This window comes from Sebastes umbrosus, chromosome 22, assembly GCF_015220745.1.
Source record: "Sebastes umbrosus isolate fSebUmb1 chromosome 22, fSebUmb1.pri, whole genome shotgun sequence".
Classification (NCBI taxonomy): domain Eukaryota; kingdom Metazoa; phylum Chordata; class Actinopteri; order Perciformes; family Sebastidae; genus Sebastes; species Sebastes umbrosus.
Window position 1 is genome coordinate 22,703,447 of NC_051290.1, and position 16,839 is coordinate 22,720,285.

General features: G+C 41.7%; 1 protein-coding gene across 6 annotated transcripts in view; it reads right to left on the bottom strand.

The window, feature by feature from the left end:
• Positions 1-11,297: 11,297 nt before the first annotated feature.
• The window catches only part of nhsl2 (NHS-like 2), a 237,857-nt gene continuing 232,315 nt past the window's right edge, over positions 11,298-16,839 (bottom strand). For 5 of the 6 annotated variants that reach the window (XM_037759702.1, XM_037759703.1, XM_037759704.1 and 2 more), the window contains 2 exons: positions 16,485-16,602; positions 11,298-13,935 (listed from right to left, as the gene is read on the bottom strand). In XM_037759702.1, coding sequence (XP_037615630.1) covers positions 13,605-13,935; positions 16,485-16,602 — 449 coding nt within the window. In that variant the 3' untranslated portion in view covers positions 11,298-13,604. The remainder of the gene's footprint in view (positions 13,936-16,484; positions 16,603-16,839) is intronic. The other variant, XR_005205373.1, reaches the window with a different exon arrangement.

Here is a 16,839-nt window from a genome sequence, read left to right on the forward strand (position 1 = left end):
TATTTCCCTTCCTCCGTTCATGTGAATGAGACCCAGCCCGAGGCTGGAGCGAGGGCTGGGAGGAGGAGTTAAAGGAAACCCTACTGCTCCTGCTCTATGGCCCAATGGATGAGGAAGATTGCCGGATGATCCGGGTACTTTATCACTCGGCAGTCGAGTCATTTTGTCTTCATGCTCCACTGAGCAACCTTCATAGGAATGAACGGGAGCCTCTAACGCTGTACCCAGTTCTCTTTATACATCCATGATTAAAACCAATACCAGCCATTTCTCATATTATAGAAGATAAATATTTGCTTGTAACAAACAGAAAAAATGAGATAAAACCTGAATTCAGTCGAGGCTTCACTTCAGTTTCTCAACTGACTACAAACAGATTATGTCTGGATTTTGGTGTAAAGTCAGCACCTTCATACTTTATATAATGTTTGATGTAAACTAAACAAACAGAACTGATTAACATGCGTACTCTAGATTTTATATTCACTAATCATGTACATACAGGACAATTCCAGTTTCATGTGTGACACATTACATGACTGAACACAGAAACATAAAGTCGCCCGTGGAGCTTTTTCCCCTCAGAAATCCGTGTTGAAGCGGTCGTTCTCACCACCATTAATGTTCTGTTGTTCCTGCTGGAGCTGCTTTCTGCCAGCAGATGTCACCATTGCCTCGTTTTACCACAAAGGAGGTTTATCTGAATGGATGCAGTGAACACTGAACTGATGATGTGAATGCTTTCTTCCTGACTGACTTGGTTTTGTAAAGGTTAAGTGTCATCATAATGTAGTTAAACTTGATTTAAAATGATGGAAACTGGATTTGAAATTAAACTCAGCACACACGTTGCACAAACGCCAACTTCGTCACTGTGACCTCACAAAACACATTTTTGGCCATAACTCGAGGATTCATATGCTAATTATGACAATTTCACACAATGTATATTATGATAAAATGATGAAGTGATGACATTTTCGACAGACATGGATGTAGACTGCCACCGTGAGGCGGTAATTCTTGTTTTTTTCTTTTCGAAGAGAAAAACAAGTTTATTTATTTCATCAATGTTTAAGTATTTTGAGTTAACTCATTTTAAAATAAGTTAGCTAACTTTGTGATATTAACAAAGAAACATAGCTAACGTTAGTGTTCTGTGGTTTTCTGTCCACATTTTAAGATGAACAAATATCTGTTACTGCACAGGACAGTGAACGCATCATTGTAGTAAAGATGAGACTGCAGGTATTTTGTCATATTAGTATTCAACAACTGTCTTTGACAGAACCTCTTTAACATCTCACACAATAAATCAAAGTTGACAGTGTTCCTCAGCAGGTAGAGAAAACTGCATGTTCACATGTTATAATAAGTGCAGGAGTATATTCTAGTATACTTTACAGTCCCAGTAGCTACAGTTTGTGCCTCTCATGTCTTACCTTTAAACTCAAGTCACACAGATAAGCAGACTATTTTCTGATTATCTTTGAAAAATCCATGAAGTCCTTCATCAGCAAAAACAACATGGTATTTACAGGGCGTTCTAGAAGTGATCTAACAACACCATAAATTACATTTATTCAACCACAATAACAAAAAATCTATTTTGGCTCTAACACTATTATAGTAAATTAATAGGGGGGGGAGGTTGGAAACCACTAATTTAGAACCAGTGTATTTATGATGTCTTCATGTGTAATTTCTTTGATTTTAAGCCCACTAAAGGTTACACTGACAGTAAATATTCAGCCACTAGATGGCTCTAGAGCCCAATAAGATACAGTGACACAACAGAGAGTGAAGATGTGTTTGTGTGTGTGTGTCTGAATAGGAAGGATGCAATTAACGGAGAGGATGTCATTACGGAGCTGGAACATGAAACACACTGCAGCAGCAGCAGCCTCGATAGACCACCTGAGTCCACACACACAAACATTTAGCCCTGTAGACACATTAACATACTTGTGAGGACCCTGCACCTAACCCTAACTTAGATATAATTCTTACTTTAATGCTAAAACCAAGTCAAACCCCCTTTTGAAGAAGTGAGGATCAGACAAAATGTCCCCTCTCTAATTGGTCCTTACACAGACAGCCCTGAGAGGACAGGGACAGGTAATTATGTGAGTTTGTTTCTGCAGTGAACACTGGCTAATTATGAAATCTTCCTTCCCCCAGAACTACGACATCATTCACACTCTTAACGGAAACACACCTCTCCTCAGGTAAACTGATGCTTCTAAAATAAAATAATAAAGAAAACGTGCAGCACTGATCTATATTTAAAGAAAAATTCCACCCACATATCCTCACAAAATGTTGGATATGATCAATCTTTGATTTTCAGCATAATCAATGAGTTACTTTGGGATGATGAAGTGATTATCAATACCCTTAAAAGCCCTAACCTCGGGTCTTTAGTGACTCTGAGTTTCTTATATAAGGCAGAATAAGCCAGATATTTGCATCCAGCATACTGTGAATATAAAAAAATGTACATACCTCAGGTCTCTACACTGTACGGCCAAAAGGATGTGTAAAACCAGGGGCTTAGCAGAATAACTCAACATTAAAGGGAACATACTGTGCTCATTTTCAGGTTCATACTTGTATTTTGGGTTTCTACAAGAACATGTTTACATGCTTTAATGTTCAAAAAGCTCATTATTTTTCTCATACCGTCTGTCTGAATATACCTGCATTCACTATCTGTCTGAAAACACTCCATTTCAGCGCCTGTCTCTTTAAGAAAAGCCCAGTCTGCTGTGTTTGTCTGTTGTTGAATCACATGTTTTCTGATCTAAACAGCCCACACAAAAACTGAGTGGGTCGTCTTATTTCACAGTTTGTGGGTTGGTAGGAACTCCAGATACACAGATGTATGAGCACAACAACTGAAAAGTTGTTTTTTAGATGCAATATGTTAAGTTGAACATGAAAACAGCCGTAAGTGACTAACTACTTTATCATCAAGAACAAACACTAGCTTTGTACTACTCCTTGGCATCTCCTGTGTGGCCCCATCTCTACCACTAAAGCACAATATAAACAGAAATGATAAGGTTTTACCCCACAGGGGGGGCATTCTGTCCTGCCCATAGCAGGTTAATGTGGCCACTACTGGGGGTCTCAATTAGAGGGAATGGGAGTCTTCTTTACCTATTAGAGCCCCATTTTGAGATTGATTGAATGATAATATTTTTATATACAAACAGACAGCTGAGCCGGCGGCTCACAGCTAACGGTGCTAATCTTAGATATACTGTATATACATACCGGATTGGCCGCTTCAGCCCGTTGCTGCGATACGTCAACACCGCCGCCATAGTGGGAAGGTCAGGACTGGCCTGTAAACACATACAAGTGAACAGGGGAGCTGCCGTTTTTCTGGATAAAAGGAACTATAACGTAGGAGTTTTGTCTCCAGTTACTTAAAAATCTTGATACTAGGCTATAATCGCTGCTAGACGCTCTAAAGAGCGTGTATCAACATTAGCTAAGCTTAACGTTACATGAACTGAACTACTTACGTGGTGGAAAATATTTTATTTGTCATAAGGAATTGTAAATATTCACGTTTGTCAATATGGCTTTGGCTTATTTTCCTTTGTCAATACTTGTGGAGATGTCCTTATATAATATAATATAACATAACATGTTAGTGCACCTAAAGTTACTTAACATAAATTGAATAAAATAGCTAAATATTGCTGAGTTAACATTACTGTTCCAAAACCCAAGACATGACATCAGCTTTATTGTTTTTTTTTTTTTTTTAATCTAACCTACCGTACTACACGTAGATTATAAACACCTGAATATAAAAACGATTGTATTTTACATCGTTGGAAAACCTGTTTATTTACCTTCACAATGATGTCCAACTTGTAAGGATCATGCATTTGTGGGATGAGCAGCACAGCTGATTATGTGGGTAGTGCCCAAGAAAAAATTGCCAAAATACTCTGTCAATGGTAAACAGTGTATTCTCCTGTTGGTGTTGACTCTTGTTTTGAGTTGTTTGGTGGATTGGATGATTGAACTCTCTATCAGTAACAAGGAACAAACAAGACATATTGGCTATTTTACACTTTATTCATTTAATACACCGTCAGGAGCATCAGTAGCGGTGGAAGATCCATACGCAGCCACAATAGCCTGGCACCTCCTCCTCATGCTGGTCACCAACCTGGTCACACGTTGCTGTGTGATGGCGTTCCATTCCTCAACCAGGATTCGTTGCAGGTCAGCCAGCGTGGTTGTGTTGGTCACTCTAACACGTACAGCACGCCCAAGCTGATCCTACAAGTGTTGAATTGGGTTAAGGTGTGGACTCTTGGCAGGCCGTTCCATTCTCTCTACTCCCACATTGTGGAGGTAGTCTGTGATAACCCTGGCTCTGTGGGGGCGAGCGTTGTTTCTTGGAGGATGAAGTTAGGTCCCAGATTGTGGAGATATGGGATCGCCACTGGCTGCAGAATCTCATCCCGATATCTCACTGCATTGAGATGGCCTTCAATGATGACAAGCCTTGTTTTGCCAGTGAGGGAGATGCTGCCCCCCACCATGACACTGCCCCCACCAAAAGCTGTTACTCCATTGGTGCAACAATCAGCATAGCAGGAGAATACACTGTTTAGCATTGGCAGAGAATTTTGGCAAATTTTACTTGGGCGCTACCCACATAATCAGCTGTGCTGCTCATCCCACAAATGCATGATCCTTACAAGTTGGACATCATTGTGAAGGTAAATAAACAGGCTTTCCAACGATGTAAAATAAAATGCCAATTAGCATTGTAACAACAGAGAAATAATCCACCAAACACAAATTTCCAAACTTTTTTTTCTGAGTTTATATGGTGCTAACAGCGCTAACAGTGAAAACAACAACAACAGTGCTGACAGAGCTAACAGTGTTAGCTTGAGGGGGAACCGGAGGGATGGCGCCTCCGCAACAGCGTTGTCGATTATGACTCTATTTATTATGAATTTTTGTTCCATGGAGGTTTTATATCTGTTAAGCTTTCCTCGAGGTGAGAAAAGCGATTTAAAAATCTGTTACGCCAACACAATGTAAAGTCTACGGGCCGACTGGGCCAAGCTGGAGAAACTCTACTGTGCAAAATCAGTGGGCCGCTTTTTGGCGTATATGCCAAGCAAGCAATAGGTGCCATCTTGGGGTTTGTGAGTTCTTATTATACATCCATGGGTATGACTCCACTATATCTTTACATAGCAAATAGTTTGCTTCTATATCAATGCTCTGGATATCGTATTGAGCACCTTTAATATAGAAGCAATATGAATTCTGGTCTGTTTTACTGGAATCAGAGCTGTAGGAACACAAATAAAATTGTTTCTTTCATAAACCAGCTTCTGCTATATGAACATGCATAGTAATTTCAAGACCTAAATAAGTAAATAATGACTAAACTTTGGATCAAGAGGTTTTAGTCGGCGTCTCGCGCTTCACATGGAAACACCCAATTAACTAAAGTGCTGCTGCCTCCCCGGGGAAACTCATTAACACCGATTCAGAGAGTAACCTTGTAGGGTTGGAGTAGAAAGCACCAACAACAGAGAGAAAAGCAAACAAACAAAATATTCAGTTTTTAAGCAAGAAAAATAATTTATTTATAATGATATAATAATTTCATCACATTGGCGTTGCATAGCTGCAGAGGGAAGCGTTTGTGTGTGACGCCGCCTCGCAGCTATGCCGTCAAACACCACTGGATGGGGCAGGGGGGAACAGAGGTTATTCAATACATACACGGAATATTCCTTTAAATATGTCTTTTTCAATGAGGAATAACAAAAATAGAATAATTCCAATAACTCTGTCTGTCTCTCTTTCTCTATGTCTCTCTAACTATCATCTCTGTGTCTTTATAAGCTGCCTGTACAGCCCCTAAACTGGGGTTAGCATTGGGTTGGGGGGTTTGTTTCACTTTGCGTGGTGTGGCAGGAGGGTGGGCTTTACTAGCGAAGGACGTCAGTTTTTGTGTTGGGCAGCATGCCTACTCCAATAGTACCCCTGAAATGACCAAACACTGTAAACCCCACCCCTCTGGTATACCCTAAAACAAATTTAAGATACTCTTTGGCCCAAATCTGCAACCATTACCCCTCTTTGTCTTTTTCACCCTCTTTCACTCTCTCATAAAGCTGGACCGCATTTACTAATAAAAAAACCTGAAACCTGAGACCAGAAAGGAACAGCTGACCCCCGCAAAAATAGACTACAACCAGTGGGCGACTCCGGAACTGAGAAGTGAAGCCAACGCTGAAGTACCTTAAACCTGCATTCTCTCTACCAGCCAGCAGGGGGCGACTCCTCTGGTTGCTAAAAGAAGTCTGATTGTATAGAAGTCGATGAGAAAATGAGCCTACTTCTCTCTTGATTTATTACCTCAGTAAACATTGTAAACATGAGTTTATGGTCTCAATCGCTAGTTTCAAGTCTTCTTCAATACAGCATGATGTTCATTTAGTAAATTATGGTCCCATTTAGAGTCAGATAGACCATAAAGCAGGGGATGATTTAGGGCGGGGCTACCTTGTGATTGACAGGTCGCTGCCACGGCGTTGTCCGGTCTGAGAGTTGTTCATGTTTTCATCTTTCACGGTGTGTTATCAGTTCGTGAAAGTTAATTATAACCCTTTAGGTCGTTAAAAATGTTTTATTCAGCATTCAGTTGTAATTAGCTCCATCCTCTCGCGTCTATTCTAAATATATATAACCAAGATGATGACGGCCAATAACCAAGATGGCTGCGGCCAAAAACCAAGATGGTGACGGCCAATCACCAAGATGGTGACTTCTTAAAACAAGATGGCGACGGTCAAAAACCAAGATGGTGACTTCTTAAAACCAAGATGGTGATGGCTAAAAGCCAAGATGGCAACGGCCAAAAACCAATATGGGGACAGCTAACAACCAATTTGGCGACCGCCAAAAACCAAGATGGCGACGGCCAAAAATCAAGATGGCGACAGCCAAAAACCAACATAGTGACGGCTAAAAACCAAGATGGTGAGTCTTAAAACCAAGATGGCGACAGCCAAAAACCAAGATGGTGACCTCTTAAAACCAAGATAGCGACGGCCAAAATGCGGAACTCAAGGCTTCAAAACGGCAGTCCACAAACCAATGGATGACGTCAAGGTGACTACGTCCACTTGTTTAAAGCCTTTGTGCACATGGTGATAGAATAATAGACTTCTGTAGTAGATGTTTTTTGTCTGTGACTGATCATATCCAAACACAGCACTGACTTGTGGTCGACTTTGTTTTGGAGTCTAAAGTCTGAAGGGATGTTTGATTTATTCATGCTCGTCTGGTGTCATTTTAGTAGCTCTATTCATCGTACTTAAATGACTGTAAACATGTTATTCACACAAACTTTGTTTGGCTTATTCAGATCAATTTTTCCGTTGGCTTTAGAGAAAAGTATCCTCGCCTAAACTCCAAGTCTCCGACTTCTCCTCCTCTGCTTTTATTTACGTCTCCTAGCAACGTTTGGCTGTTCCATATCTGCGGAGACCGACTGTAAAATTAAACCAAATTAATTAATGGCCGATCGCAGCGCTCCGCACTTCCCCACACCTTTCATCGCTTTGCAGGGGAGCAAACGAGAGAGCGAGAGAGAGGGAAAAGCTTTTAACACGATTACTCCTCTGAGTCACACGACGGCTGAGAAGAAGGGAGAGAGAGGAGGTGAAGGGAAAGATGATGGAGGAAGTGTAAATTTCAGCGTGGGAATCCCCACATTCAGCAGAATCAAATCTTTGCTCCGCACCCTCCTCCTCCACCTCTCCCCTATACTCCTAAAGGAGGGATTAGATATTCAATATATTTCTAGTGTCAGCTCTCTTTTCACACTTTATATAGAAACGTCATTTTCAATATAATAAGTTGTCGACACATTTCAGAGATTGGTAATTTAGTTCTACAGACATTTCTGGGAGGCAGAGCTCCTCGTCAGGGTGAAATATTCCCATTGGTTGGTATGTATGTGTGTGTGTGTGTGTGGAGAGAGCCGAGGGAAAGTTCCCATTGTCTGTACATTTGTTGTTAGTAGACCTTAAAAGTATCAAAAATATGGCACCAAATTGGCAGTAACCCCACCGATGAGATTATCTCTGCCTCCGATGCAACTCTGCCCCTGAAAAACTGTAAAAACGTACACATTCTTCTCGATATTAAATGATTGCAGCACCCTTTTTACCAGTGTACCCATACAGTATGTCTCTGTTTGTACCTCTGCTTACTTCCCTGCTAAAGACTGTCGAGCCAAATGTGCCACGTTGAAGATATATTCCATCTGTCGACACAGGAAGTAAAACAACACTGTGATGGTACTTTTTAACAACGAACTGTTCCTGTTGTTATTGTGCTAAAACAACACATCCTCTCCCCTTACACTCTACTCATATCTCTCTCCTCTGTTCCCACATTTAGAACAAAATCTGTGGCTATGGTTCAAATCACTTTTTTTTTTTTTTTTATCTCCCTTCAAACTTCACCTATGTGTGATTGCTCTGACGGATATTGCTCTAAAGCGGGGAATATAACTACACTACCATACTCTCGCATACCTGTATATATATTCAACCCCATTATCACGCCAAAGGTCCGCCTGTCCACCAGAGGACAGCACTTCAGTGTCACGTTTTGCCTCGCAGAGACGTGAATATTACACGCCTGTGTTGATGTGCAGTACCAGCAGGGGGCGAACAAAGCCACGGATCAGGAAGGAAAACCACTTAGTTAAGGTAAGGGAACATGTCATGGTCACTGACTTAGGATCAGGCAAGAAAACTAATTAAATAGATAAAGGGAAAATGTCATGGTCACTGATTTAGGATCAGGAAACAAAACCACTTAGTTAGAGTAAGGGAAATTGTCACGGTCACTGACTTAGGATCAGGCAAGAAAACCACTTAGTTAGGGTAAGGGAAAAATGTCATGGTCACTGACTTAGTATCAGGAAACAAAACCACTTAGTTAGGGTAAGGGAAAAATGTCATGGTCCCTGACTTAGGATCAGGAAAGAAAACCACTTAGTTTGGTTAAGGGAAAATGTCATGGTTGGTCTTAAAATAAGTATGTAAACACCTACGGAAACAACGTAACATCAGTGCGGAAAACAGTCACTTAACTTAAAAAACAAAACACAGGTCCAACAAACACGGGCCTCCCCGTTGAAAGTCCGGTGTTTGTTGGACCGATCCACCTCCCTATCCTAAGTGGTCTTTCTAACTTTTATACTACGTCACTAGCTCTGAGCGTCGTACGGAGTACGGCAAACATGTGACAAACATCACGTGACAACCGTCGCTAACAATGCACCTCCATGCAGACGTGTAATATTCAAAACTTGACGCTGACACGCTTTCTTCTTGTGGACAGACGGATGTGTTACACACTTTGCCGTGAGACTGGGCTTCAACTAACGATTATTTTCATCATCGATTTATCTGCAGATTATTTTCTAGATTAACTGATTCATCGTGCGGTCTATAAAATGTCAGAAAATAGTGAAAATGTCTTGTTTTGTCAGTCCCGAACCCGGAGATGTTCAGTTTAACGTGATATTTAACAGGTAATCGCCATATCTGAGAGGCTGAAAACAACATTTTCTGCCATTTTTGCGTGAAAAAAAACCCCCATTAAGAATCAATCTATTATCAAAATAGTCGACCGACTAATCGATGCAGCTCTACTGTATATGAATGCAGATTTGGGCATATTTTATGTCTATATATATCTGAGTCACGTGAGGCACCAGATTCCCAAACTATTCTTCACAGGTCAGATTAAACAGAAATGCTCCCTTTTACAGCTGTTCTCTTATATTGGCCAGATGTTTGCAAAGGTTGTGTTTGTGTGTGTGTGTGTGTGTGTGTGTGTGTGTGTGTACTACCAAGGCAGCTGAAATAATAATAATACAAAAAAATGATAATAAAATGAAATAAAAACACAGTAGGCGCTGCAGCAACACGCCAATAATTCAGTATACAAGGCAAACAAACACAGAGTTTTATAGGTTTATCTTTTTTCATTCACTAAATATTTAAAACAAGCGTCACTTGACTAGTCATCGTAAATGGTGATAATTTATGCATTTTTAAAATCATCATCTTTTTTTTTTTTTTCAGGATGATGGAATACCTGAAGGACTGTTGTGGGGAAGAGAGAGATGTGTGTGACGGGAGTAAACTCTCCTGTTCTTGTGTGGTTCCTCCTTTTCCATCCACTAGGGGGAGCTCTGACTCAATAGCACCGAGGGATGAACGTTTCCCTCCTCCCCCCGCACGGTCCATCCATGCAGGGGATAAGTCAGGTGTTAGAGCTGAACCACTGCTAATCCAAAATCCTCAGACCGTCCACACGCTGATCCAGAACTGAGGGTCGGTCAGGGGCCAAATACCACGGGGGGTTGGGAGGGGTCTTGTTCACCGTCCAAAAGTAAAGGTCCTTTATGCAAAAACACACTCAAACCCTGCCTGTTTCCGTGTTTGTGCACGGATCCTACCCATTCATTCATCCACGTTAATTCCATGTTACTCGAAAGGAAGGTTAAAGGAAAAGTATAAAAAGAGCAAGAAAGAAGGCAGAGGATAAAGCGCTGATAGAAAGATGTTTTTTTTTGCACTCGCAAACTAAGCACAGCATCTATCTTCTTAACAGTCATTCATTGACATTCATCCGGTGTTGTGTCGTCTGCCGAGCTCGGATGCATAGACTGAATGCAGAGAGGTGGAGAGGAGGAGGAAGAGAGATGGGAGAGACTGGGGAAGGTTAACAGAAGATGGGGGGGGGGGTAAAAGAGGAAGGGATAGAGAGGCGGTGCTACGTGTAAAAACAGAGAGAGGTTGCAGTATATAGGCGAAGAAAGAGTGTGCTACTGTATTTGCCAGGAGAAGAAGAAGAAGAGATGGTGCTATATGCAGAGAGACAGATGGGAGTGTATGCTCCAGCAGTGATGAAAGGAGGAGGAGGAGGAGGAGGAGGAGGAGGAGGGTGGCACAGACCACCACCTCACTTCTGACTGTGAAAAACGTGCACGTAGGAGGGCAAAACAAACAGAAACTATTCCTGTAACGTCAGTCTGCGACGATGCGGACGGACGGACGGATGCTCAGGCCAGAGCCAGAGTATAGAAGCAAAGAGTCTGGTGCCGCTGCCGCCATTTTGGACTGAAAACGCATCCATTATCTGTAAATGATCCTATTCAGGGTCGCGGGGGGGAGAATGGAGCCGGGGTCCACCCTGGACAGGTCTCCAGACTATCACAGGGCTGACACACAGAGACACACAACCATTCACACTCACATTCACACCTACGGGACATTTAGAGTCAACAGTGAACCTGCATGTCTTTGGACTGTGGGAGGAAACATGAGCACCAGGAGTAAAGCCACGCTAACACGGGAAGAACATGCAAACTCCACAAACAAGGACCCCCAAGCCAGGTTTGAGCGACAGTGCTAACCACCGCACCACCGTGAAGCCCAAATTATATTCAGAATATTTCATTGTTGAACACAGGCCATTCTGGTAGAATATGACGATAGAATAGAAATAATTTAGTTTTACTATTGCACGGCACTTTTTAGGCGGACGTTATTCTGCCGTCCGGTCGGCGCTTTCAGTCCAAAATGGCGGAAGCGTAGCGTTGCTGCTGGCCGCTGACGTTGCAATGGAACGAACAATTGACCTTCACTCCTTGGCGATATACGTTCTTTGCTAGAGCTGCAGTGATCTGAGAGGGAGGGGTGGGGGGGTTCTGACGTCACAAGACTCCCTCGTTCCAGAGTTCCGAACTCCAGAATCCTCGGGGTTCTGGAATCCTTTTTGTTTCCGTAATCCACTGAATCCTCATGATTCCGGAATCCTGTTGGTTCCAGAATGTGTGGGTGTAGGGAGGTCATTCTAATCCTATCGTAAGAAAGGAGCGGGGGGCAAGGAGGTTGGGGGTGACGACGCACGCACGCACGCACACGCACACGCACACACATGTATCCACACATAGTGAGGACAGACAAAAAATAGCAAACACATAAACAGGCACATGTACGTTCACTCTCTCTCTCTCTTTCTCTCTTTCTTCTCTGTCTTGTTCTTGGCACTTCCCTCTTTACACACACATGAACACACAGACACACACACACACACACACCGTTAGGTCCCCTCTGGTCTGTTTGTAGTTTTGAATAGTCCTTTGGTCCCGTCACCAGAGACCAAAATGAATAAAAACCCTGTTTAATAACCAGGCCTGCTTCATGCTCTCCGTACAGAAACTCCACAGGCGAGATTTCATCTGCGCACACACACTCGTATGAACAAACACACACACACACACTATGTTATCCGGTCTGTTCTGTTTGTCTTCCATGGCGTTACTTCTTAGTCCGTGTGTGTGAGTGTGTGTGTGTTTGAGTGTTTCCCTCCATCGTGTGGGCAGTTTGTAGTCCAAGCTGCTCCTGTACACTATTTTTAGTCTTTGTGTCGACATCCCTGGATAGATGCGTTACAGTTATCTTTGTACATGATTACACACAAATGAAACATGTACAGTATATGGCCGTCTAGCATGTGTGGGAAAAAAATATAAGAAAAAGAAATAATGATGGATGAGAGAAACGTAGCGACGCGGAGGCTGCTCTGCAAAAACGACCTCCGACGCCCAAGGGGGAAAAAAAAGTGCTTGCGTTCCAAAAATGTCGCTTGGCGCTTCTGTGGAATGTTTCGTAAAGTGTTCATAGCATGAGCGACAAAATCTGTGACATGCTCATGCGTCATCTTTGGTGGCAAAAAAGCCACCCGTGTGGTTTTTCTTTGTAAATCCTGCAGCGCGTAGTCCGCTCAAATCCGAAGGTTCAGCTGTCTGAAAATGCTGATGCCTGCTATGGTATTGCCTTTACCATAGAGAGGAGAAGAAGAAGAGTTCAGGTGCCCAGGGTTTTAGGCATATTTGCTTTCTCAGGTGCCTGATCATTAATAATTGACCCTTCAATTGTAGGTCTACAGGTGTCGGTGCTGTAGTGCTATGGGTTGGAGGGTTTTGTTTGAATCATAGGCCAATCATCTGTATTTTATTCCATTTATTTCTTGGATTCATTGGATCCTCGGTGGTATCCTCGTGGATCAGGAGAACTGGTTACAGATTCATATATATGATCATCATCTGGGACTCTTCATCCAGAAGGAGCCAGGAGTAAAGATATCCTCTGAATATCCTTATATTCCCAGTGTCCACTCCACCCATCCATCTACAGACCACATCCCCGATGAGGAAAACACCACGCAGTGTCGACCTTAAAAACCTCAAACCAATATCCACAGATTTCTCGCTTTCCTAGAGGGGACCGGTTTGACAGGGATCAATAACGCTTCAACCGTGGGAGGGACCATTTTGTCCAAAAAATGTGCTCCAATTTGATTGGACAGTGCAAATGGTCAATCAGTAGTTGGAGCGATCCGGTTGGACGTTAGTACGAAGGCCCCGTCTTGCAGTGGGTGGCACATTGTAGAATTGGTTGGTAGCTTTGTCAACAGCAAACGGACCTGGTTAACAACAATACCTCCGCTCACTGATCGTTGGGTTTCCCGGATTCTCCTCCCTCGCCGGCCGTCGACGAGGTGGTCGAAAACTCGGTGACTCGCCGCGCCAGAGGGTTTGTGCTTTTGAGAAGCTCCATGGCGGAGACTCTGGCTCCTCCGCTGGAAGACTTGCTGCCTTTCTTCTGGAGCAGGGCCATGAAGTTCTCGTTGCGGGAGCTCGACCTCTGGCTGCCTAAGGTCAGATTTCGGACGTCGCAGCCGCCGCCGCCGGTGCTGTGCTTCACCGGGGACACTAGGCTCTGGCGGCTGCCGAAGGAGTCCGTCGGCTCCTTGCGGCCTAGAACCCTTCGCTTGGACCTGGGAGAAGAGAAGAGGAGATTATTAGCAAAGGTGGAGGATTTGAAGATAAATTCCACACAATTTGCGGCTGTTTCGGTTCATAATTTGAAATTTACTCCTCAAGCTACTGTAGATGAGTCACACTAAAGTCCTTTTCACACATGCAGTCTGTCTGTGAAATGTTCCGGAACATTTCCCGCATGGGGTCGTGTAAATGGGAGCAGGGATGGATATTCAGGGGAATCTGTACCGTCAATTTCTAACCTCAAGACCTCGTAATATTTCAGGGAAAATCGTTGTGAACTAAAGCAGTGACTTTGCAGGGACAAGCATGTAAAGGGTTACGGACGTCTGGTGAACGATGCCTTCACGTGGAGCGAGCAAACCAATCACAAGACTCCGCTAATGACGTCTTTCAATCTGCGACTTGTTTACGGTTTTGCGTTTACCCCGATACTTTCACGGGTAAAGATTAAATACGCTACGAGGGTCGTGTCTAGAAGGCAACCCACCAGTTGCAACATGTGAGAACACTCGCGAGACTCGCTGCCTGACGACCTATCCTAACCTATCCTACCTAACCTAACTATTCAAGGTCAAAATTAAAATGAACCATCTCGCGAGAGTTTCGCTACTTGTGGGTTACCATTGGATTATTACAGAAAATAAAGCTCTGTGGCAAACACACACGTTTATGATACTGAAACGTTTTGTTCAGCAAAGTTAATCTACACAAATGAACACCTCTTTTATGATTTTTGAAGCGTACATGCAATCTCCAGAAGTAAAAAGCTAACGTTAGGCTATAAACGAACTACACCACGGTCACATGAGGTGAGTATAAACACAACGAGGCTGTAAAGGAGGACGAGTTGCCGTAATGTTTTGTAGTCTTCTTTAGCCACTAGTTAGCAACCGTCTTTTTTAAGACACATAAAGGCTTCACGAATGGGGTATTTACGTATTGACGTATTTTATATCGTAGAACAAAACGTTAAAATCTCTTCAGCTTGTGTTAACCACAGACCTCATTTCAGGCGTCTAACTAAAAACCCATTGACTTCCAGACGAGGGAACAGGAAGTGCTGAAATGCTAACTCATTTCTGGGTTTTAGGACTCATTCCTGCAGCTCTCTGTTGCTATGACATGGGTGAAAAGGCACAGAAATGTTCTTGAATGTAGTGCATGTGTGAATAGTGAACTAGCGTTGCCTGAAAGGTTATCCCAGTGATTTACCAGGAACTATGTGTGAAAGAGGACTGACAGGATCCTTTCTTGTTCTTCCTCTTCCCTCCTCCTCACCTTTTCTTCGCTGCCTTTCAAGCTATTTTCAGCATCACGCAAGGTAAAATCATGAACACTTGTTGCTTAGAGACTAGCTTTCTTCTGATTCTGTGTGAGAGAGATTCTGAAAAAAGGACAAAAAAAGAGGCGCCGGTCGTGCAGTAACACACTGTACGTTTAGCCGTTGCTAAGGAACCTTATGCTCCGTCCGCCTCACACCTTTTTCAACAAGACAATGAGTCTTTCGTCACGTGCTCTGGGTTATAATAAGCCAGCAGGCAAGCTTGGCGTTGGCTGAAACAATTTGTGCTGATAAGTTTATAATGCACTATTTAAGCTTTCCAACTATACGAATATATAACTCGATCAATAAATAAATAAATAGATATGCCATTAAATGTACAAAAAATAACATTAAAAATAAATATAGGCATTAATTAATTGATAAAACATGTATGGATATTTGTTTTAATTTGCTACTTTATTTATTTATCTTTGTATTAATTCTCCTATCCGCCTACTTTTCTATTTAATTCTCCCTTTTATTTTTTTTATTTCATTTTCCATTTTTTGCATAGATTTTTTTAATTTTTTATCTTATTTTTTTTAATTTTATTAATTCTTAAATTATGTATTTATTTCTGCATGATTTTCCCTTTGCATTTCCCCCCCTAATTATTTCCCCAAACTTATTTATCAGAAATAAATAAGTATTTTTTTCTTTTAACATTTCTTTATGCATTTTTGCCTCATTATGCAAATGAGGGGGCTGTCATTCAACGTGCGTCATGGGGTCAATTTTTCGCCTACTGGTTGGTCAACAAAAGAGTGCATAGATCGACTAAATGCATAAATAAATATATAAATTGAATAATGAATAAATAAATCTAAAAATAAATGCAAAATTTTAAAAGTTAATAAAAATAAATAAATAAATAAATAAAAGGGGATATTAAATAGAGGAGAAGATAGTTAAAGAAATACAAAGGTAAATAAATAAAGATGAACATTAAAACAGAAATATAATTTTATGTCACATTTGATCAATTAATTAATGCCTTCATTTATTTTTTATATTATTTTGGTACATTTAATGGCATATTTATTAATCGAGTCATTTATTTATTTTGTTATTATTATTAAAATTCTATTTAGTTTGATTTTGGCAGGTTCTGTCCTCCATATCGAACGGCCTCTTGAGAAAATGCATCTAGTGTAATATCATTGTTTTATAGTCTGTATGTAAACTGTATATTGGATGTATGTGTGTGCATGTTCAAACCTGTGAATAATAGTGAACAGGTCTTCGGTGGTGTGTGTTGAGGGTGTGCTGGCCAACAAGTCATCATCTGTTTCCTCGGCGATGTGCAGTATCGTCTTCTCATTGGCCGCCGAGTCATCTGAGCAAGACAGAGAAATCTTATTAAAACATCCTAAATGACGTATTTTTAGTTCAGCCCATTATGTCTGTGGTTGCTTCACCAAAGGCAATATTCATAATACAAGTGTATGCAAGTGAAGTAAATGTGACTCAGTTACACAGAGAAACAGTTAATAATTAGATAATAATGATAAATGTCATCTTCACTGTTACAAACAGCGGGAACCAGTCTGTGTTTTGATGTGGTCCAATTTTA